This window comes from Protopterus annectens, chromosome 2.part1 (assembly GCF_019279795.1).
Source record: "Protopterus annectens isolate FY-2018-M chromosome 2.part1, PAN1.0, whole genome shotgun sequence".
Lineage (NCBI taxonomy): Eukaryota > Metazoa > Chordata > Ceratodontiformes > Protopteridae > Protopterus > Protopterus annectens.
In genome coordinates, this window is record NC_056729.1 from 1,702,974,417 (window position 1) to 1,702,999,374 (window position 24,958).

Genomic DNA, 24,958 nt, shown 5'->3' on the forward strand with positions numbered 1-24,958 from the left:
CTGTTTGTGTGATCTCGGAGTTAGACTATATTAGTAGGGGGGATGTGGGTGGCACAGCCATCCACATGAGGGGTGCAGGGGGGCTTGTCCCCTGCTTATCTATAGTGTAGATGCATTTATTTGATTGTGGGGGGAGTTTTGTGTTCATGTGTGTACTGTATGTGTACCATAGTTTTTGCATTTTGAATTTCACAGTTGTGTGTTTTCGGAATTGTGAGTTATGCTTGGGTTTTTGGCTTTATAATTTTTAAATACTGAAATTCAGAATTTCAGTATTTTGAAATTACAAAGTGGACCCATATAGAGATACTGTACAAAGCCACTTCAAATAAGCCTTGCTGTTCATCACACTTACTAATTAGATAATAATATTGCACAGTAATAATTGGACACCCTTTGGCAAGGGCCTTTTTAGTAGCTGATAAGAGTAGTTGGTGGCAGTGATTACTACCTTATAGCCAAGCAGGAGGAGGCATAGCTGGAGAACCTGTGACAGCCTTCCCAAGGAGTGTCTGTGTGTTTGTATATAAACCAAATCTCAAAGTGTGTGTGTGTCAACTACTTGGGCAGGGACACGAAGCACTGGTTGGACAGAGAGGGCAGTGGAGGTTTTGGCTTGATTCCTCGGCTGAGATCTGTACCCTAAAACTGTGCCTGTGGGGAGTCTTATTGGACATCTGGAGAGAAAGGGAGAAACCAGCCCCAAACTGACTATGATCTCTGTGTGCTCTTAAGAGAAATTGTACTTTACTGTGTGTGTATTTGTTATCATTACCAATGTGGACGCCCCTCACTGATGTTAGTGGTGAGGATTGAGGCTTCCTGATTACTGGGCCAGTGCATGGGAGTCACATATTAATTGGTTGACATTGGTGGGATATCCACACCACATATTAATTGGTTGGCAATTTGCTTTTAGTTATGTGGATAGTGAATTTCTGTAGCTTGTGTTCAGTGATCACTGAAGGTGTTTTTGTACTCTGAATCAGCCATGCAGGGAATATTCAGAGTTCAGATCACAATTGTTTTATTTCTTTTGTTAGCTTAGTTAGTCAGGGAGAGCAGGCAAGCATGTCAGCAGAGGAGTATGGCAAGCTGACAAGGAGCCAGTTAGCTAAGATGTGCCAGTCTAAGGGACTGGTGCATGGAAACCTGACTACGGCAGACATGATTGCATCTTTGGTCACAGCTGCATCAGAAAACAGCAATCAGGAGGGGATCAGACTGGCCGTGGAGATGTACAACATTCAGAGAATGAACAGCTCAACTTTCTGCAGACTTAAAAATCCATCTGGAGCTAAAGAGACTTGAGTTGGAGGCCAGGCATTTGGAAACAGAATCAGCAGAGAGATTGAGATGTCTACAGGCTGAGGAAAATGAGAAACTGCTACACCTGGAAGCTGAGGAGAAGGAAAGGCAGAGGCAGTACGAAAAGGAGATGCTGACTCTTTGCCAGGGTCATGGAGGTAATGGGAAAGGGAGTAACTCAACCCCAGAAGGACAAAAGGTCAATAAATTTCTTCTGCAGTTTACAGGGGGATAATTTTGATAGTTTCATTCATATGTTTGAGAGGGTATGTAAACAGTATGATGTTGACCAAAGGCTCTAGGTATGGTTCCTAACCCCCTTACTCCATGGTAAAGCTGTAAATGTACTTTCCAAACTGTCAGATAAAGATTTCTTAAATTTTACTGCTAAGAATTGTCTGTTAAAATTTTTTAAGCTAACACCTGAAACTTATACAAAAACGTTTTGTGAGCATAGACGCAAGGCAGAAGAAAGTGTGTGTGAATATGTTGCTGAACTGAGCACTTATTTTCATAGGTGGGTGAGTGGATGTCAGGTCATCACATTTGAAAGGCTGGCAGACCTTTTGGTGAGGGAACAAGCCCTTGCACTTTGCCTGAGGACATGAGGATCTGGTTAGCTGATAGACAATGTGCTACTTCAGATGAGTTGGGGAAGGAGGGAGACATATACCTAGCAAGCAGGCCATCCCTGTACAGGAAAGGGACCCCTAGTACTGCTCATGGGTATAAAGGAACCCATGTTGAGCAGCCCAGGCTGCCGAACAGAATTTGCCAGTAGCAGGAGGAGCCACTAGTCCAGGTACATGTCCAGGACCTAGGGATAAATGTTTTGAATGCAACCAGTGGGGCCATGTGGCATACAGATGTCCATGGAGGCAAGGTGGGGAACAAAAGGTGAGGGGAGCCAGTAAGTGGGAAGGACAAAATGCCAATAGTAGGTTGTCTTGAGACAACAGGGGTACCAAACTACCATCCTGCAGATGTCCTGATAGGGAAGGATTTTGATGAAGCAGTACTATGTGTTAATGCACTTACACACAATCAGGTTTAGAGACAAGCATGTGGGTCTGGTAACCTGGGGAAGACCCAGACAGACCTCATACTTGCAGCCAGGACTGGTGAGGTTTTTACTTCAGGGAGGGAACTACCCTATAGCAGTGAGACTGAAGGTGGGTACTGATGTTCCCTTGGACAGAATGACTGCAAAGGTAGAGTTGAGTAGTAGTACGCAGGCTGACAGTGAGGCACTGCTGTCAAAGGATGCCAGACTTCCTGTGAAAGGGGAGCTGGGAAGGGTTACAAAGAGAGAGTTGAAACAGGCTCAGCTCTCAGACCCTACATTACAAGACCTACGGCAGGTAACTAGTGAGGCACCTGATTCTCAAGTGAAGGGGGAATCTGTATACTGGGCAAAGGGTTACTGTATAGAGAGTGGACCCCTGATGGAGGGCTAGAAGGTGAGAGGATACAGCAGTTGGTATTGCCTAGAGCCTACCATCTGGTACTTCTAGCCATAGCCCATGATATTCCCTTTGCAGGTCATATGGGCATAAAACGTACAAAGAGACGTATTATGCGGAACTTCTATTGGCCTGGAATTTCCAGAGATGTAACAGGGTACTGCAGGACCTGTGAGCAGTACCAAAAGGTAGGCAAGGCAGGAGACAAGGTGAGAGCTCCTTTGATGCCTTTGCCTGTGATTGAGGAGCCATTTCATAGGGTAGCTATGGATATTGTGGGCCCTCTGAATACCCCAAGTTCCACAGGGAAAAAAGTATATCCTAGTGGTAGTTGATTATGCTACAAAATACCCTAAGGCAGTGGCTTTGTCATCCATTGAGGCAGAAAAGGTAGCAAATGCTTTGTTAGAGATTTTCATCAGGGTAGGTTTCCCAAAAGAAATACTGACTGACGGAGGTGCCAATTTCATGTCAGACCTGCTGGCTTGTCTGTGGAATTACTGTGGGGTGAAGCACCTGAAGACCACCCACTACCATCCCCAGACTAATGGTCTTGTTGAGAGGTTAAACTCTACAATCAAGTCCATGCTATGGGCATTTGCAGACCAGTTTAGGAAGGAGTGAGACAAATATTGGCCCCATCTGTTGTTTGCTTACAGAGAGGTTTCCCGGGAATCCACAGGTTTTTCACCCCTTGAGCTGCTGTATGGGCATAGGGTGAGGGGACCTCTAGATTTATTTCAAGATGAGTGGGAAGGTGAGTGTCAATCTCACAAAGAGTCTGTTGTGGCATATGCCCTAAACCTCAGGACAAGGCTCAGGGAACTCATGGGCTTGGCCCAGGAGAACCTGGCAGAAGCCCAACAGCAGAAAAAGTCTGGTATGACACGAATGCTCGAGCTAGACAGTATGCTGAAGGGCAGCATGTAATGGTTCTCATTCCTGTCAGACACAACAAGCTGAAAGCAGCCTGGGAGGGACCCTACAAGGTGGTAAGAAAGGTAAGTCATGTTAACTACATGGTAGAACTGCTAGGCAGGAGGCAAGGGCACAAATTGTACCATGTTAACATGATGAAACCTTACCATGATAGGGAGACCCTTGTACTGAGTATTTGCAGTGGACTGCAGGAGGAGTCTGAGGGAGATCTGGTGCCTGATCTCCTCAGTGTGGCTCGGATTGACACCTCAGTGGAAGGGGTAGCAATGTCCCAGCAGCTATCTCCTACCCAGGTTTGAGAAATCCGAGCAGTGTTGCAGGAGCTTGGGGAAATGTTCACTGGGAAAACCAGGGTGCACCCACCTGGTGCAGCACCAGGTGGATACAGGACCCCAAAGGCCTATTAGGCAGGCCCCTTATAGGGTGCCTGAGAGAGTGAAACAGACTCTGAGGGAGGAGATACAGGAGATGTTGGAACTAGGGGTAATTCAAGAGTCCAACAGTCCTTGGGCTTCCCCAGTGGTGCTGGTGCCAAAGAAGGATGGCAGCACCAGGTTCTGTGTGGACTACAGGAAATTAAAGAGTCACACAGAGTCAGATGCTTACCCCGTGCATAGGGCAGATGAGGCCTTAGAGCAGATGGATGGGGTTAAGTATGTTACCACCATTGATCTTACCAAGGGTTACTGGCAGGTGCCCTTGACTCCCAGTGATAGAGAGAGGTCAGCCTTTGTGACTCCTTTTGGCTTGTATGAGTTCACAAAGATGAACTTTGGGATGAAAAATGCCCCAGCAGCTTTCCAGAAGCTGGTAGATCATATCCTAGCAGGAGCAGGGGGGTTTGCCCTTGCTTACCTAAATGATATTGCCATCTACAGCCATTCTTGGCAAGAGCACCTTCAACATGTCAGGGAGGTGCTGGGCAGACTACAGAGGGTAAGGTTGACCATTAAGCCCAGCAAATGTCAGGTGGGTATGGCAGATGTCTCCTACCTGGGACATAGAGTGGGGAGTGGTAAGATCAGGCCAGAACCTGCCAAAGTGGAAGCCATTCAGGCATGGCCTGCACCTGTTACCAAAAAGCAGGTGAGGGCATTCTTAGGGACAGCAGGGTACTACAGAAAGTTCGTCCCCAGTTATAGTACCATAGCTGCTCCCCTCACAGACCTGACAAGGAAGAACAGGATAGATAAGGTAGTGTGGACTACAGCATGAGAGCAGGCATTCCAGAAGCTTAAAGAAGCTTTTGGGAGGACCCCCTGTGTTAGCCAGTCCAGATTACAGCAAAGAATTTGTTGTGCAGATTGATGCTTCAAACCATGGGGTGGGGTCTGTACTTAACCAGATTTCTTCAGAGGGAGAACAGCACCCAGTGGTTTATCTCAGTCATAGGCGTCAACCCAGTGAGGAATGCTATGCAGCTGTAGAAAAGGAATGTCTAGCCATAGTGTGGGCACAGTAGAAATTTCAGCCTTATCTGTATGGAAGAAAATTCACTGGAGTTACAGATCACAATTCCCTAACATGGTGGGGTTAGCAACACCAACATAGATGGGCTCTCAAGATAGGGAATGGGGTAAAGTACGCTCAGATAGACCTAACCCTCTCAAGCAATGTTTCTCAAGGGTCACTTGAAAAAAATAGCTATAGTTCTCTGGGGGGGGGGATATGTGAAGATATGTGAAGGCTGCCAGCCTAGCTAGACAGAATTTTGTAGATAATGCTATGCTGTTGTAAATACGAATATAATCCACAGGCTTGTCCTCTTAAATGTAAGAAAACTGTGTTAAATGTTGAACTTTAAAAATGTAACCACAGTGCACCCTGCTAGAAGAAAGCTGATAAGTCAAGCATTGTATGACTGTTTGATCTCAAAGCTCAGAGACATAATGTCTGGACCGAGGAATTCCTTCTATTCTTTTGAGACCAGAGTTAATTGCTAGACTTTACATATATCATGTCTTTTATTTCTGTAGTTTCCTGGCCAGGTGCAAGATGAAAAAAATGTTAAAACTCTGAGTTTCTGCTTGCCTGGGAACTAGAAAATAATGATGCAATCTAAAATGAGTCAGCAGTGATGTATTACCAATTTAAGAGATCTTAGAGAGAAGGAGAGGGCATTTTGGATTTTGTCAGAAGAACTGACCACTTACCAGTACTCTGCCTTTGCTCTATATATAAGTTTATTTAGAACTGTGATTGCTCTTAGTTAAATAGGAATTTACTCAGATTTAGTCTAGCTGTTTTCTATATTTAAGTCAGACTATTCTACAGTATTATTTTAGGCATTTTCCTGTGATTTCTGAACTCTTGACTAGCACTGTGTTAAATTGAGAAGATTTGTTTTGTGTTTTTATTATTTATTATTAAATATTTATAAACGTTTCAACCATGGCTGTTTTGTGTAAAGATAATTTAATCTCTAAAGTACATTGCAGATATATATATATATATATATATATATATATATATATATATATATATATATATATATATAGTGATACTATACAAAGCCACTCCAAATAAGCCTTGCTGTTCATCACACTTACTAATTGGATAATAATATTGCACAGCAATAATTGGACACCCTTTGGTAAGGGCCTTTTTAGTAGCTGATAAGAGTAGTTGGTGGCAGTGATTACTACCTTATAGCCTGGCAGAGGCCCCAGCTGGAGAACCTGTGCCAGCCTTCCACAGGAGTGTCTGTTTGTATATAAACCAAATCTCAAAGTGTGTGTGTGTGTGTCAGCTACTTGGGCAGGGATATGAAGCACTGGTTGGACAGAGAGGGCACTGGAGGTTTTGGCTTGACTACTCGGCTGAGATCTGTACCCTAAAGCTGTGCCAGTGGAGAGTCTTATTGGGGATCTGGAGAGAAAGGGAGAAACCAGCCCCAGACTGACTGTGATCTTTGTGTACTCTTAAGGGAAATTGTACTTTACTGTGTGTGTATTTGTTATCCTTACCAATGTGGACGCCCCTCACTGGTGTTAGTGGTTAGGACTGAGGCTCCTTGATTACTGGGCAAGTGCACGGGCGTCACACATATTCTTTTGTCATTTACTCCCACTCAAACCATTCATTCAATACCTTTAAAAATATTCATTCTGCCATTCTTGCATGTCCTTATACATTAAATATTCAAGTCCATCTAAACCTGTGGCTGCTTTTATATTTTCTGCTTTTAATACATTTTTAAATTCTATCACTGTAATTTTTTTTCCATTCTCTTATTATTCTTATCAGTTACTTTTTTATGTTCTGTCCTTTTTTTCTTATAATGTTGCCTATTGAAAATATTATAAGAATATCTTTTTTAATTGTCTGCATGATTTCTTTTTGTGTATCCACTATACATCCTTCCTCATTCCATAACTCTCTTATTATTCTTACTTTTTTCTTTAACCATTTTACTTAGATATGCTGCTACTTCCTTTCTTCTTTGAAAAAAAATATATTTGTTTAAATAAAATTTTTTTTAATTTTTTCTTGATTCATTTCATACAACCTTCTTTCTTTTTCTAGAAACTCTTCCTTATTGTCTACTACACATCTAAAAACATGATTACTGATTTTTATATATGTGTCACTATCTTGTATTCTTTTTGTCCTTTGGCATTCTAATATCTCTTTTTTATATTTTTCTTTCAAACTAACCCACCAGTCTGTCCAGTCTTTATACAATTCTCTCATATTTATAAGATCTAGCCATAACTGATGTATTATTGCCTTCATTTGCTCATTTATATCTGATTGATTATTTTTTTATACCTCTGCCTATTGTTATGTGTAGTATTCGGGCTGGTAATGTTGTTGTTGTACTGTAGGGGCGCTGTGGGGATTGCAACATGTAATGTTGGTTCTGTATTCCTGGTAACTTGTTGGTTCCGGTGTATGTATGACTTGCAGAAGTTGTGAGCATGTAGCATGGGTGCGCACCTGGAGGCTCTTAATAAAGAAAGGCCTTACAACTCCAGAAACCGTGTGGTCTCCTTATTTCCCAGGATATAACATATTGGCGAGGATGGGATGCCTCGAGTCCGCTGCAGTGAAACGGTGGGGTGCAGTTCATGTCGGACGACGAAGAGACGGGGCCTGCCGGAGTGATGTCTGGTTCCATGTTGGGGTCACTGGTTGCATACGACTGTCAGACACAGACCTGGGAGGAGTATTGTGAAGTGTTGGAACATTTTTTTGAGGCAAACCAGATAATGGAAGCGGGCCGGAAGCGAGCCATATTGCTGAGCTCGGTGGGCAGCAAGCCGTACAGTCTGGTGAGGAACTTATTGAGTCCTGATAAACCGGGGGACAAATCGTTCACAGAGTTGACGAGCTTGCTTCAGTCACATTATAACCCGGCCGAGTGCAATAGTCCAGAGGTTCAAGTTAAATTCAAGGACTAGAAGGGCCAATGAAACGGTAATGGAGTATGTCGCAGTGTTGAGGGAACTGGCGCAACATTGTGATTATGGGGACAGACTGACAGAAATGCTACGAGATAGGCTCGTATGTGGCATTGCAGATGACCGCATACAACGCAGATTGTTAGCGGAGCCTGAGTTGTCGTTTGAAAAGGCCTTGAAGTTGGCACAGGCTATAGAGACAGCGAATAAAGACATTCGTGATTTACAACCAAGAACCATTGAAGGGGTGGGAAGCAGGAGTGCTACCCCTCTGCCAGTGCATAAAGTGGTCATGGAGCATAAAGCACAAGGGAAGTCTGGTCAGTATGCTTGTTACAGGTGTGGAGGTGAGCATCTGTCACGGAACTGTCGTTTTTTAAGCGAAAAATGTCATGCTTGCGGAAAAAAGGGCCATGTGAAAAAAATGTGCCGCTCAACGCCCTCTCGGGACCAGCCGAGGAAGGGGGAGGAAAAGAGCAGTATAATGGAAAGGAAGGGGAACCGAAAAATAAAACGGCAGTATGCACACCACATGCGTGAAGGTACAGATCAACAAACCCGGGAAGCCGAGGAAGTGTTTACTATGTTTAACGTGAAAGAGGCCAGGTGGGAAAAAGTTGATCCCATTAAAACCCAGTTGGACGTAAATGGTAAAATGGTGCAGTTTGAAGTGGATACGGGGTGTAGTGTGACAGTTCTATCAAAGGCTGAGTATGGGAAGTTAGGGCCCAGAGAAGCTCCGGAGCTGCAGGACTGTTCAGTGACTTTGAGAACATATACCGGTGAGATAGTTCCCACATTGGGAATGGTGAAAGTGACTGTGAAATATAAAGACAAAGTCAAACAGTTGCCAGTCATGGTGGTAGCAGGTAAGGGACCAAACCTGTTAGGCCGGGCGTGGTTAAAGGAGCTGGACATGGGCTGCCTACAGCTCCATAAAGTAGAACAGCAGGGGCTGACCTTGCAAGAGGTGCTGGAGAACAACGAAGAAGTTTTCAAAGAGGAACTGGGGACCTGGAGGGGTCCACCAGCAAAAATACACGTTAAAGAAAACGCAACGCCAAGATTTTACAAACCCCGACCCGTACCATACGCAATGAAGAAGAAAGTTGAGTTTGAGTTGGAGCGACTCACTAAGCAAGGTATAATTGAACCAGTAAAGTTTGCGGAATGGGCCGCACCAATTGTTCCTGTATTAAAGCCAGATGGTACTGTACGCATATGTGGTGATTACAAGTTAACAGTGAACCAAGTCTCAAGCTGGAGCAGTATCCCTTGCCCAAGGTGGAGGATGTGTTTGAAAAGCTGTCGGGAGGTGAAAGGTTTAGTAAACTGGACCTCAGTCAGGCATATCAACAAGTAGTGCTGGAAGAAGGGTCAAAGGCGTATGTCACCCTTACCACACACAAAGGTTTGTTCCAAGTCAATCGTTTACCCTTTGGTGTTTCCTCGAGTCCAGCTATTTTCCAGAGAATAATGGAGGGACTGGTGGCAGGAATTCCGAAGGTGGCTGTGTATTTAGACGACATCCTGTTGATGGGTAGGAACATTCGAGAGCATCTGGAGACGCTGAACGAGGTGCTGAGACGACTGCGAGAGGTAGGTCTGAGAGTGAAGAGGAGTAAATGTGCTTTCATGGCAAAGGAAGCAGAGTTCCTAGGTTACAAGGTGGATGCATCAGGCCTACACCCCCTGCGGAACAAGGTGGAAGCCATTCAACAGGCGCCAGCACCCACAAATGTTACAGAGCTGAAAGCCTACTTAGGCTTACTCAACTATTATAACAGGTTCCTGCCAAATCTGTCAACACTGTTAGCTCCTTTACATAAGCTATTAAGGAAGGAGGCTCAGTGGTCGTGGCAAGAGGAACAGGACAGAGCGTTTGAACAGTCAAAGGAACTAATGCAGTCTTCAGAGGTTTTGGTGCACTACGATAGTCACAAGGACTTAATTTTGTCATGTGATGCCTCACCTTATGGGTTAGGGGCTGTGTTGGCACAGCGGGTGGCAGATGGACAAGAAAGACCCATTGGGTTCATGTCACGAACTTTAACACCAGCGAGTCAAACTATTCCCAGCTAGATAAAGAGGGTTTGGCTGTAATGTTTGGAATTAAACGGTTTCACAAATACCTCTATGGAAGGAGGTTTACTATTTGCACCGATCACAAGCCTTTGTTGTCACTGTTCAACGAGATGAAAGCAGTGCCGCAGATGGTTTCTCCCCTCATTCAGAGATGGGCTGTAACATTGAGAGCTTATGAATACGAGATTGTTTATAAGCCCGGGAAACACCATAGTAATGCGGACGCGCTAAGCCGTCTGCCGATACCAGGGCATCTCCAGGAAGAGGAAGCGGAGGACTGAGTTTTGATGATGGAGGACATCACGTTGGTGTCTGCCAGAGAACTGAGTGAATGGACACGCAAAGACCCAGTGCTAGCTAGAGTGTTTCAGTGGGTCCAGCAAGGCTGGCCAGTCCAACAAACGGATCCAGTTTTCCGGCCTTATGAGGTGAGGAAAACAGAGCTGAGTGTGCAAGCTGGATGCGTATTGTGGGGGGCACGAGTGATAATTCCGTCCCCAGGAAGACGGGCACTTTTACAGCAGTTGCACCAAGGTCATGTGGGCATTACACGAATGAAGGCTTTAGCCCGAAGTTATTTCTGGTGGCCCAAGTTGGACCACGATATTGAAGTCGCTGTGAATGAGTGTAAAACATGTCAACAACATCGCAACTTGCCTGTGGCGGCGCCACTACACCCATGGGAGTGGCCGAGTAGACCTTGGCAGAGACTGCATATAGATTATGCCGGGCCTTTTATGGGGGCCATGTTTTTGATAATCATGGATGCTCATTCTAAATGGATGGATGCCTATCAAGTCAAAACACCCACTTCCCTCATTACCATTGAATGCTTGAGGAAGAGTTTCAGTAGCCAAGGACTACCAGAGACTATTGTATCAGATAATGCTTCATGTTTCACGAGTGAAGAGTTCAAGGGGTTTCTAAAAAAAAATGGCATCGTACACATCACATCAGCACCCTACCATGCAGCTTCAAATGGTTGTGCTGAGAGGGCTGTCCAAACTTTTAAAGCAATGATGAAAAAGTCCGGAGAAGGAAGTATGGCAGCAAAAGTGTCAAGGGTGTTATTCAACTACCGTATTACACCTCAGTCTACCACGGGTTTGTCACCTGCCGAGATGTTGCAAGGACGGAGATTAAGATCCACGCTGGATCTGGTGCATCCAAACGTCCGAGCTAAGGTAGAGGGGACCCAGTGGAGGCAAAAAGAATGTCATGATCGACGGAGAGAGAGAAGTTTTCTGGAGGGAGATGCAGTGATGACGCAAAATTTCAGTTATGGACCTAAATGGATTCCAGGGTTCATTGTCAAGAGTACAGGTCCATTATCGTACCAGGTGAGGTTGAATGGAGATTTCTTGGTGAGGAGACATGTAGACCAGATTCTGCGGAGCGAACAGAAGAAGGATTCCATGGAACTGCTAGCCCCGGAAATACCGTTAATTTCGGAACAAGGGCTCGCAGCGGCAGGAGGATCGCCAATCGAGGGAGACCGCCGGGACACGGAAGGAAAGGTTCCCGAGGATCCAACCGTTCCAGGGATGGACACACTGATACCTGAAGTGGTAACTGTGACACCGGAGTCACCTAAGGTGGTACCACTGCGCCGTTCTAAGCGTGTGCTGGTTAAACCTAGTTACTTGAAGGACTATCAATGTTAAAAAGTGCATGTATTGATTACAAGAACAACCTAGCTAGATTGAATGGTAACCAGTTAATAACCAGCCCGTTATTTAGAAGTAAGTGACTAAATGGATTGCTTTGGACTTGCTCCCTAGTTTTGCTTATGTAAGGGATTATGTCATAGCTTAAGAGGGGAGGAATGTAGTATTCGGGCTGGTAATGTTGTTGTTGTACTGTAGGGGCGCTGTGGGGATTGCAACATGTAATGTTGGTTCTGTATTCCTGGTAACTTGTTGGTTCCGGTGTATGTATGACTTGCAGAAGTTGTGAGCATGTAGCATGGGTGCGCACCTGGAGGCTCTTAATAAAGAAAGGCCTTACAACTCCAGAAACCGTGTGGTCTCCTTATTTCCCAGGATATAACATTATGTAACCTTGTCTTTCTTGAATTTCTAACCAGGTTGTTGCATGAAGTGAAATGCTTGTAATTTTAATTCCCTGATGTAATATATGTGAGCTCTCTGGTAGTATAAAATAATCAATTTTGGTTCTCACTTACTACTACTGCTTGCATATTGACATTCGTATAATCAAGTATTTTCTTAAACATGATCTCTCTTTGTTTTTGCATAGTATATGTGTTGGGTTCAATTATCTTATATATTTGATTCTTCTACCTAATATCTAATATTAGTATTCTTCCTAATACAACTAATGTATAATCTAGAATCTTTGTACATTTTTTACATAAAATTGCTTATACCTGAAAATTTTTTGCCTCATATAACTTTGCCCTCCTATAGCCCATTAACTTGCATTTTATCTTCCTCTGTTGTTATTCTTATATCTGTTAGTACTATAATGTCCATATCTATCTTTTTTACGGAACCCGCAGTGGTGGTGCTGCAGTAGCATTGTCGCCTCACAGTAAGACGCTGTCCGGTTCGATTCTCAGCTAGAGCATCTTCTGCATGGAGACATGCGTGAATGGGCGTACCTTCATTGAAGGTTGTGCGTCAGGGCTGGTAGCTCGGCACGTAAAAATCAACTACCAATCATTAGCGGACCGGAGTTCCGCTGTGGCGACCCCTAACCGGGAAAAGCCGAAAGACACAACAACACTATTCCAAACCTCCTAGCCTTCGATGAATATTTTTTATTTACATTAATGGCTAGGATTTTCACTTTGCAAAATAGTGTTTGTTACTTTTATACTTTCCCTTTCTTATTTTCTCCTATAGCTATATTTTTGAATTTGCATTTTCTGTCTTTCACTCTTTTTCCAGTAGAACCTCTTCTCCTTTTGACATTTTTCCATTTATCATTCCTTCATCCCTTGAATTACTCACTTCTTCCTCTATTTCCCCTTCTTTACTTTTTATTTCCTTTATATTTTCATTTACTACCATTCCTATATGTCTCAATCATTTTTTTGTTGTTGTGTTTCTTATATATTATCTACTAATGCATCCTCCCTACTTGGTTCTGCTATTGCTGCCTGTGTATCCTTTTCCGTATCATTGCAGTCCATCCATGAATGCCCTATTTTTTTCATACTATGCATTTTTGTTCACATTTTTCGCTTCATGAGCTGTTTTACTACAAATGAATCATGTCTTTCGCCTCCATTTTTGGTTTTCTGCTTTCTGCTTCTCTGAGACGCCTTTGCTCCTGGACCGAAAGACAGGAAGCACCACACAGAATTGTGTCCCCATATGCTCAAAAAGAGTAGATGAAGTTCTTGATGCCCATGCCAAATTTCCCCTAGTAGTATAAATACTACTTCAGGTCTCCCTGGAAAAAAGACTACTTGACTAGTGGGACTAAACTGGTCAACAAAGGATAAATAAAATAAAGTACATTCTTGTGGAGAAAATGCTTGCAAAATATTCCTTTTTGATAGAACCTAATCCCATAGTTTACATGGGTTCAAAGTTAGCTGGTACGTTGTCTGGATTAATGACGTTATTTTTTTTTTTGGGTTAAAGAAGGCTAAGGATTCTTTTTCAAAAAATAAATGAATTTGCTTAGATAAAGCCCAAAGACTGCAGGCAGTTCAGTGACTTATGTTTCTTTTGATAATGTATGTCTCACAAGATCTTCCTCTTGCTATACAACAGAATTTTTTTGTAAATTAAGGAAAGCTACATTTGTATTTACTTTGTCAGGACAAAAATTAATAGCAGCCTGGAATATAATTACTCTTCCAAATGGAGTGGGAGCAATGGGAATCCTAGATTTTGCATTACATAGTATGGTAGCAAGGTTAAAACGTTTACGAGGTTGATATCCAAAAACTATGAGGCTAGGTGGAATTAGTTTTAATTTTAAAATGTGGAGAGGAGAAAGTTTATGAAATGCTTAATATAAACAGGCTTTGTAAAATGAAAATGAGGTGATGGATTAAAGTGTTTTGTCCTTTTAACTTGGCAATGCTTTATGCAATACAGAGTGGGCAAGCCATGAGAAATTTGAATAGATTTTCAAACTGTAGGAACAGTTGATATGCAGTTTTATTCCCTTAATGTAGGATCAGATTACAACAATCATGAAAGGAAACGTGATTCCTAAAGAAATCTTTTATTTATTGTTGACATCTTTAAAAAAAAAATAAACAGATTACTCACTTTCAAAAGAGAGGACTGGGTATTATAGGTGGTGGTGTGGTTTGACACAAGACAGGAACAAGCTCACAGTGATACAGTTATTGGCACATTGTGTAAGATACTTTATGGAATTAAAATAAGCAAGACCAGCACATTTAAACTGGCATTGGAAAGAAACTTAAGTATATCAATAACTCAGCAAGAATGCTGAGTTATTGATATACTTAAGTATATCAATAACTCAGCAAGAATGCTATCAGATCTCTCTCTCTTTCTCTCTCTCTCTATCTTTCTTTTTTTCTTTGAGAATCTGTTTAAGCAGATTTACACTCCAGCCAGGCTTGCCGGAATGTTTCCTACAGTAAACAGAAGCAGATAGTGCCATAATACTGACATGCTAGGTGATTTCTGTCATACATTTTGGGAAAGCCCAATATTAGACCCCCTAAAAGAAAACTTGCAGGAAGTATGTGAATGAATCTGACCAGATAAGATTTATGTTACTGCATCTTTATTTTTAGCAGTATATAAAGCAGAACTGAAAGAATCTTGCTAAATCTGATAACACTGAATAAAAAAAATAATTACCAGAAAATGAAAACAAGTGGTCTGTCATACAGGTGATGTAAAATTAATAATGTCTGAAATATTACATCTAGAAATGACTTCATAAAATTTGAATTTCATAGAGAAGACTGTAGGAAAATGGACGTCTAGGATTTTGAATATGATTTTCTGATATAATGTTGCTTGGTCTTTTTATAATGCTGTGTAGAGCATCTGGACATTTTGAGGGTGACACAAAGAATAAGTACATGAAAATGTGTATGGTTTTGAGGGCTCTTCTTCCTTTCTGGCATTGTACCTTACTATAAATACCCAGAAGGTGGAATTTTTGAATGACTTTGACAAGCTAAAAAGTGTTATTCAATGTGCTTCTGTAGTATTTGTTCTTTATATAATTGTATGGAATAGTTTATGCTTGTGATGATAAAGTGTTGCTCTTTGTGAATAAAGTTGCTGATTGTTAAACATATGCTATGCATTCTTAAGAAAACATGTTTCTGCTTTATTTGTGCTTTTTTTTTTGGTTGTGTCTTAAGTGGCCTAGTCATGGATAGAATACTAAAGGTTAGAAAAATATCTTTATTGTCTAGTAGGTAGATAGGTAGGTAGGTAGGCATTTCATAAAAAATTATTCTTTATGTATGTCCACACTGGACAAATATACTTATTACACCTCAAGATATGCTGCTCAGTCTAGGTTGGGCAAGGCTTATGGGACAATAGAGCATGTGCATATATTAAGTAACCACTACCTAGGTCCACTGCTGTGATCCAATTATGCACTGGTGCTACTGCAAATACAAAATTAAATAGATATCACATTGCAAACACATTAGAGATTGCCAGTATATCTTTTAGAAAACTCACAAACTTAGGAAATGATACAGGAAATCCTATAACATGAGCATGAAAAGCAAGAATGTGAATGGACTGAGGGGTAGAACAACATTAAACAGACTCCCAAGGCTATGGTAAGAGAGCAAAGTTAGAGAAATAGGGATTTCTTACCACAGCAGTGGACCTAAAGAAATATCAATGAAAGGGGCATAATTTATCAGAGGAAGAAAGATTTAGATAGTGCAAAGCAAAAGACAGCATAGGTGATAATATTGAGAATAGGATATGATTTCAGAAAATGACAGGGATATATTTTTTATACCACAACTAGATAACTGAAATTACTAATGCTTACATTAAGACAGTGAAAGATAGAAAGAATCTTAAAATATATATATATATTTATTTATTTATTTATTTAACATTTGTTTACCAGAAAGGTCCGACTTGACTTGAGGCCAGGGGAGAAAAGCTCGAAGTACAATTAAACAAGTGACAATAATTTCCATTTTACAATGAAACGTAATAAACAAAGAAGCAGCATCACATGATTTAGTTAGAGTTTTTATAACTCTAAAAGAGAGTCTATGACCACAATTATTGAAAGGATCATCTATGACCAAATTCCAGAGTATTTTCTCAGAATATGACATTCTCAATGCTAAGCAGCATGAATTTTAACCCGGTTATAGTACCAATACAGCCATCTACTTTACCGTAATACAGAGCAAGGCAAACTAACTGGCAGTATCTTGCTTGATCATAGAAAAGCCGTCAGTACTGTTGATAATTTACTCCTGCTTCACAAAGTAAAAGAAACAGGTTTCTCTTCTGATATCCTCCAATGTTTTCAGAGCTATCTCTACAATTGTACATTCACCCGACTTGGGCCAAATGACTCATATATCTTTGGAACAACTCACAAAGGTGCATCTCAAGAGTCTGTACTTGGTCCGCTCCTCTTTTCTGTTTTCATAAAGGACCTTTATTGGGACCACCCCCCACAAAAATTGTATACTGCATGTAGACAATATTGTCCTCACATGAGCCAATAATAATCCTTTCCATCTCAAATAATGAACTTCAGAAAAACTGTACTACCACCTCCTGGAATTGGCTTCATAACAATATATTTACTGTTAATACTCAACGACTTTCTCAGGGAAGAAAGAGGTACTTGGCAACATATTTTCTGGGAGTGCAGTGAGTTGGCGGACTTTAAGGATTCCCTGCTGGATGCACTGTCAGAGATGCTGGGCGGGTGGATTGGTGTGATGAGAGAGATGATTTTTCTGAGCTATGATACAGAATCAGAATTCCCTAGGTCTTGCTGTGTCTAATTATGGTGCTACCAAAAAAGCAAATATTAGAAAATGGAAATCAAAATCTAAACCAACTATATTAGAAGTAGTGAATATAGTAACAGATAAAACAACTGGAAATGAGATCTTTAGAAAAGGGTAGGAGCAAACTACTTCGGAAAAAAATGCGAATTGGGGGAACAATACATACAGGGAAGGAATGAGGTTTAAAAGAAGGCAGAACTTACATGAGCTAGCTATGTAATGTTTGACAGAAAATGATTGGGTAGATTATAAGTGATGTATAATTTCTGCAACTAGGAGTGTGCCAGTATGGTTTGTGATGTAAAATGCTTGCAACTAGCATTGTGTTGGTGTGATTTGTTTTCATTTATATAAATGCATGATAGTGATGGTTAATAAAAGAATGGAAACAACAACAGTATTTATGCTGACTCCAATACTAAACTGCTAGCAATTACAATTGATGACCAACTGAAATTAGACCATCACATCCTACAGTCCATTAAAAAGACAAATCAACAACTTGGTTTACTATCTTCTTCTTCTTTTGGCTTTTCCCGGTTAGGGGTCACCACAGTGGATCATCTGTCCGATCATGATTAACAGTGAAGTTTTACGGTGTCAAGTTGCCAGCCCGGCACCCAACCTTCCACAGAAGGCACACACTCACACCTAGGGCCAATTTTAGAGTGTCCAATCCACCTACTGCATATCTTTGGGATATGGGAGGAAACCGGAGCACCCAGAGGAAACCCACGTGACCACAGGGAGGACATGCAGACTCCACACAGAAGGCACCCCAGCCAAGAATCGAACTGGAGAACCTCTTGCTGTGAGGTGGCAACGCTAACCGCTGCACCACAGTGGCCACCCTAAAAACTTAAATTCTTATCTAACACCACTAGGACCTCACTTGCCCAAGCCTATCTCCTTCCCTTCCTACTCTACACCTCCCCTATATTCACACGCATCCAAGCAAATCTCTTAAACAAACTTGAACAAAGTTACAACTAGATAGCCAGATTTGCCTGTAATCTCCCCTACAAATCCCATCACTGCATCGCCATACAAAAACTACAATGGCGCAAGTTCCCACAACTGCTCCAGCTTTCACAGCTACAAAGAGCACATTCTTTTCTTTACAAACCTGCTAACCGTCCCCCCCTGTCCACCCTCCTTATCCTTTACAAACCTGCACAATCTCTCTGTAGTACTGACCAGGTACTACTTAACACCGACAAGCCTAACAAAACTATGGGGCGATTACTTTATAAATACTCCAAATCTCAAACCTGGAACAAACTCCTGACTAGCATGTGACATATCCAATCATATCTTCTCTTCAAAAAAGAAATGAAAAACTATCTTGCCAACTGTCCCTCCTGTAACTGCTACCACCTCACCTAATCTCCTGCTATCCCTTACAGTTACATCCCAACTTTTCCCATCTTACATTACATATAATTATAATCCTGTGGATCTGTAGCAACACCTCAGCACTTTCTAAAAACGTAACTTTTCTCCCACTTTTACCCCCCCTTCTTTCCACTATCTAATTCCCTGGCCACCGCCATTCTATCCCTCTCTTTCCTTCATTCCACTCAGATCTACCTTTATCACCTCTCCTTCCACTCCACCGACTCTAACTAGATACAAATGCTTTTTCCTCTGTATTCTCTGTCTCTTCTATTCTTCATTCTTCCTTGCACACCACTTATATTTCCTCTGTTTTGTCTCACCAACTATACCTCCTTCATTTTATTGATGTACTTGCACAAAACATTTACTTGAGTAATTTCTACAAGGCATTAATGTTGTTACTCACATATTTTTTTCTTTCTCTCTCTTTTTTCTTATTGTTTTTAGACTCCCAATTTAACTTGTTATTCTAATAACATATGTATATTGTTTTTTGGCATCATCTTTTGTATCATGTGATTGTGGAGCTTTTCTCCTCGGGTTTCTACTGAAAATGGGCCCCCAGCCCAGTGGACTAACTTGGTTAACAAAAGACAAATAAATAAATAAATAAATTATGTAATGTTGCTTAGGTTATATGATATATAGCAATATATGTAAAGTATAATGTTTGTTAATGTGTTAATCCAGTTCAATTACTTTTGTATAAATGTAAATTTGCCTATGTCAGAAATGATAATTCAATAATGGTGTGTTAATAAAAAAATGCTCAACAACATTCTGTAATGTTATTCGACATACCACAAAAATTACAATCTTCACAAGGTATCGTTTTTACTCTAATGGAATTCCTGTTGATTTTTTTAAAACTGGGGAAAAAAAGTTGTTAGCTGCATGAGATAGATTAATGAAGGAAATACTACTTGGAAGCAAGCAATTATTTCAGTGATACTCCAAAAGGGTAAGAATCATATGCGGAACCAGGTAATTATTTCAGTTATACCCCCAAAAGGGTAATAATCTTTTGCTACCCTCCTCTCATAGACACATTTTCATGTGAAATTATTAATACAAAGTATTTATGACCTTACTGGCTATGAGGGTCCCTGCACTGGTTTCTAGATCAATCCATTATGATTAGTGTGCATTTGTAAGGGGGAGTAGCAGACATATGACAATACTATCTGAGCCCTAATTGCTTTAGAAGATGCACAACTGCACAGATTATCACCATGTATATTAAGTCAGGAAGCTGAGAAAGCATTTGATAGTGTGGCTTGGGTATATTTATTTTAAGTGCTAATAAGAATGAAGTTTCCAAGAAGTTTTGACCTGTTACTAAAACAGGCATATGAAGCTTCCAGTACACAGATAAAAATATTGGTTTACTATGACTGAAATTCCTTTTGGCTAGAGTTACCCATCAGGGATGCCTGCTGTTATTACTATAGATTGCTCTGTATATTAAGCCCTTAGTGATATACATTAGTCAGTCTAAAATACATGGCTACCAAGTGGGGAGCAAAACACCTGAAGATATCCTGATCTGGTGACAATATTTTTGTCCCTGACAAACCTGTTAGAAGATCTGTTGAGACTTTTCACATCTTGAATAGATTCAGTATGGTTTCAGGTTATAAAATTAATAATTTTGTCAGAATCTGAATCTACAGTGGTTAACTATGATCAGTTAAGTCATTAAGTTTTGTATTTAGTTATTTAGCATTTGCTAACCAGGTAGGTAGACTGGCCCAAAGGCCCTTTTCAGCCATTACTTGACCAAAAAGGCAAATACAGATGCGTAAATCAGGACATATAGAAGCAATAATACTGCAGGTTAATACAAATACATAGAACAAAACATATAGTGGCTCTGATAGTACATAACACACAGAGTAGGTAGAATAGAATTAACATCACAGTTTACAAGTGCATTGCATTATTTGCAAAGTTTACTATGCTTAAGAGATATTTCATGAACAACAACAGCAAACATAAGTGAATCAAAAAAGTAGGCGAATATAAGCACGTATATTGGTATTCCTTTTAGAGATGGTTTTGAAAAGACTTTTTAAATGAGATAGTGTTCTCCATCTGTCTAATAGCTTCTAGGATAGCATTCTAGGAGGCATGATTAACTACTGAAGGATCTTTCACAAAGTGAAGACTGAAAGGAGGTCTCTGAAGTTGCATGCATCAGAACTGCAGAGTATGTATGAGGGGCATCTTATTTGCAACTTGTTGAGTAATGGTGGATAGCAGTTAATATGAAGGAATTTGAAAATGAGAGGATTTAAAAGTAGGGAGGACCTAGCTGTAATGGGGACACAGTTTGCTTTGGTAAGAGTATTGGAATGATGCTGTGACAGAACAAATGTGGATAAGCTGTAGAACTTTGTTTGCAGGATGGAAGAATTTTTTGAGATCAGAACATTTATGGTAGTAGATCATCTCACTTCTGGGTTTGGAGATTACAAAATGTTATAATTTTTTTTAATTGACTCACGACTTTATTTATCTGCATCTCAGTATGTTTGTGAAGAAAAAGATGACTGTGGGTTTTAAAAGGGCCAAATGAGTTGAAGAATTTCAGAATATGACTGTTGCATACATTTGCCAATTCCTAGGAGATCTCCTACTATAAATTAAAAAGGAAGTTGTTCAGACTTCCTACAAAAATGGAAAATGCTTTACCTAGAAATTGACCAGAGAATTCTGGCCCTGCATTTATCTATTATTCCCCAAATGTTATATGTAAGGCAACATTTTTGATGTCCCCACCAAAAAAATGAATTGGTTGTCCTAAAGACATAGTTTATTGACTTTATCTGGGTTGGTGAGCACTTATGATTATGATGAGATAGAATGCTTTTACCAAAGGAAATTGGGGGTGGGGGAGCTTGGGATTCCAGATTTTTATTATCACTTCTATATTTTGATGCTAAATGTGTATTATCTGTGTGTGGCAAAACTTTATTCACCAATTTGTAAGGAAACATTAGTGGAATGTGTGTGGACTTTTACTGAACTAGAGTTGTTTCACTGGTGGGAAATACTTGGTGATGGTAACTTAAATAATTTTGCAATGACCACTATCAAAGTTTGATGGTTTAAGAAGAAAGAGAGAGAGAAATGGTGTCCTTGAGTGATACCTATAGGGATTGGACTAACAGATATACAAAAAAAAATTGAACTGGCAATGAATGAAGAAGCAGTGTAAGCTAAGATAATGATATCAATTGTGGTGAGATAATGGTTTATCAGCTTGGCATGAGCTTAATCATAGGTTTGAGCTAGATGATAGAGGCACCCTTAAAAGTCAGGGACTGATAGAAGAAGCCAACACACTGAGGAACAAGAGATGATTCAATCCAGTTAAGCCAGGGATAGTAGAATGGGTGATTAAGGCAAAGAATCATAAACAGCTATGAGATGGCTGACTGGGCAAGCATATAAGATATTATCTGAGCTTAAAGAAAAGGAACCAGACTGATTATGAAATGTCTGCATTAAAATACTGAATGCGCAGTCCACTATGTAGCAAGGGAAGAAGATGTATCTTATGCCTCTGTACGCTACAAAGCCATGCAGGTTCTAGGTATTAATCTGGAAATGTTTACAGTGATATTTTTACACCCTAACACAAATTTAATGGATGTTGCCAGGTATTATCTGGTGAATGTTAGAGATACAAAATGAGGAACTGGGGGAGGTGGACTGATTGCATAATTTTTGGAGTGCAAGAAAAGGCCTCAGATGATGTTAAATTTAGAGACAGGAAATGAAACTGTTTTGCAACTAGAGCTGTTTCTCCTGCGAGTAATTAGAAATAATCAGCCACCTAACCTTAATTGACATCTTGCATTTATAATTTACCAGTGGTCTAGGATTTAATTCCCTCTGACTCTGTTGCCTATGTTACTCTGAGCAAGTCACTTAATCAGACACTGTGCCGAGGCTCAGTCTGTGTTGATCAGTGCTGTACCCTGCATAACAAATACAAATAAAATAAAAAATTTCTGAAAAGACCCTTACAGAAGATGAGGAAAGAACTCTGAAGAGGAGTTTAAGGCAGAAATTAATAAATAAATGGGTGCCATGTTATTAATATTTAGACAGAGAAGGCACTGCTTTATATGCCATATGGCCCTCTACCTCATTCTTGCTATCTTGTTCTTGTTTCCCTTTTTGTCTGCTCTCTCGCCTTTTTTGCTAGTCACTGGAGGAGGTGTTGGAGGTATTTATCAAATATATATAAATTAGAATTAAGTCTGTATTAGCTCAAATGGAGAATTATAAGCCATGGTATGATAAGGTTTATATTTTGCTAATGGCCTCCTGAGAATTTTGGTAGTCTTATAAATACTTTAAAATGTTTGAATTGTCCTTATTATTCTGATGTTGTGTTTCAGTGCTTGTTATTTTGTTGGAGTTTGTTTGATCATTATGCACAACCACCAAATGCAGGAAACACCAATGATTTGATCATTGTTTTGCCCAAATCTCTAATAAAAGTAACAATAATTTAAAAAATATATATGGCATGTCATATCTACATTGTTGAAATACACAGATCCACACAAGTACAGATTGCTGCAAGGCCAAAATTATTTAATATGTTCCATAGAACTGGTATAAATATAATGCAATAATATCAATAAACCCAATAATATATCCACATAAATTAAAGGATGTAACCACAAAAATAAAACACCCTAAAGATGAATTGTGACTAGAATACCAGTTTTGGCATTAATCCTTCATCAGTGCAATAACACCAATCACTCTTGTCACATTGAATACAATATCCTTTGCTCCACTCTCTTTTTAATTTCTCCAAGTCTTTTAGATTTCTAATACCATGATGGGAATGGACCATTCCTAAGTCAAAATATGATTAAAGTTCACAAAATTACTTTCGTTTCAGACTTTGATGTCAGCGAAAAGTGTTCTTTGCAGCACCCACAATGTGCCTAGTAATGACTCCTACAATTCATACGGGGTTACATGGATCAGTAACATATCTAAATACAATTGTATATTCTTTTTTATAAGACCTGTTGATCCTACTACTATTGGAACTGTCTGTGTATCTTTCTTCCACACTGCTCTTGTTTCTGCCTGAAGATCCTTATATTTTATGATATTGTGTCTCTCTGTACACAACACACTGTAGTCACTGGGTGTGGCGATTTCAATGATCAATGCTACTTTTGTCTTCTTTTCATGGACCACTATATCCAGTTTTCTAGCATCTGTCTTTTGAACTGTTGGTAATGAGTGATCCCATGTGATATAAACTTAATTTTCTATAATTCTTTGTGGGTCATATTTATAGCTGTTTTCAGCCACTTCACTTCCATAATGTTTGCACAATCCCCAGTGCAACAGTCTTGCCACATTATTATGCCTTTCAGTATACAGTCCTTCTGCCATTAGTATATCACAAGCAGCAATGAGGTGTGCGACTGCTTCCAGTTTGGTTTTACAAAACCTACGTTTGTCTATTTCTCCCACATGTTCAATGGACTTTGTAAACCAGCATGCACATAGCCCACTATCTTGGGCCGCTAATATTAACCTTTCATGTCTTGGATTGAATTTGCCTCTCCTTAACCATTCCTGCGTTCATTCCTGATCAACATGAGGTTCTTCCAGAAGTTTCCTTTGCTCTTTTTAATTTCTCCAAGTCTTTTGGATTTCTAATACCATGATGGGAATGGACCCCATTCTTAAGTCAAAGTACGATTAAAGTTCATGAAATTAGTATTGTTTCACTCTTTGATGTCAGCCAAAAGTGCTCTTCGCAGCACCCGCAATGTGCCCAGTAATGACTCCTTATGCAGTTTGTACGGAGTTACATGTATTGGTAGCGTATCTAAATAAGATTTTAGACTCCTTTTTATAAGACCCATTGCTCCTACTACTATTGAAGCTATTTGGGTATCTTTCTTCCACATTGCTCTCATTTCTGCTTGCAGATCCTGATATTTTCTAACTTTGTCTCTCTGTGCACAGGACACTGTAGTCACTGGGTGTGGCAATTTCAATGATCAATGTTATTTTTGTCTTCTTTTCTTGAACCACTATATCCAATTTTCAAGCATCTATCTTTTGAATTGTTGGTAATGGATGACCCCATGTGATGTAGACTTCATTATTTTCTGTGATGTCTTGTGACTCATGTTTTCAGTGTTTTTCAGCCACTTCAAAACCATAATGTTTGCACAATCCCCAGTGCAACAGTCTAACATTATTTGCCTTTCTGTGTATAGTCCTTCTGCCATTAGTATGTCACAACCAGCAACGAGGTGAGCAAACGTTTCCAGTTCAGTTTTACAAAACCTACATATGTCTGTTTCTCCCACATGTTCAATGGA

The 24,958-nt window shown here is 40.3% G+C and overlaps 1 protein-coding gene across 1 annotated transcript in view; it reads right to left on the reverse strand.

The window, feature by feature from the left end:
• Positions 1-22,514: 22,514 nt before the first annotated feature.
• Positions 22,515-24,958, reverse strand: part of LOC122795014 (tumor necrosis factor receptor superfamily member 1B-like) — a 198,540-nt gene continuing 196,096 nt past the window's right edge. The window contains exon 5 of the mRNA XM_044063599.1: positions 22,515-22,564. Coding sequence (XP_043919534.1) covers positions 22,515-22,564 — 50 coding nt within the window. The remainder of the gene's footprint in view (positions 22,565-24,958) is intronic.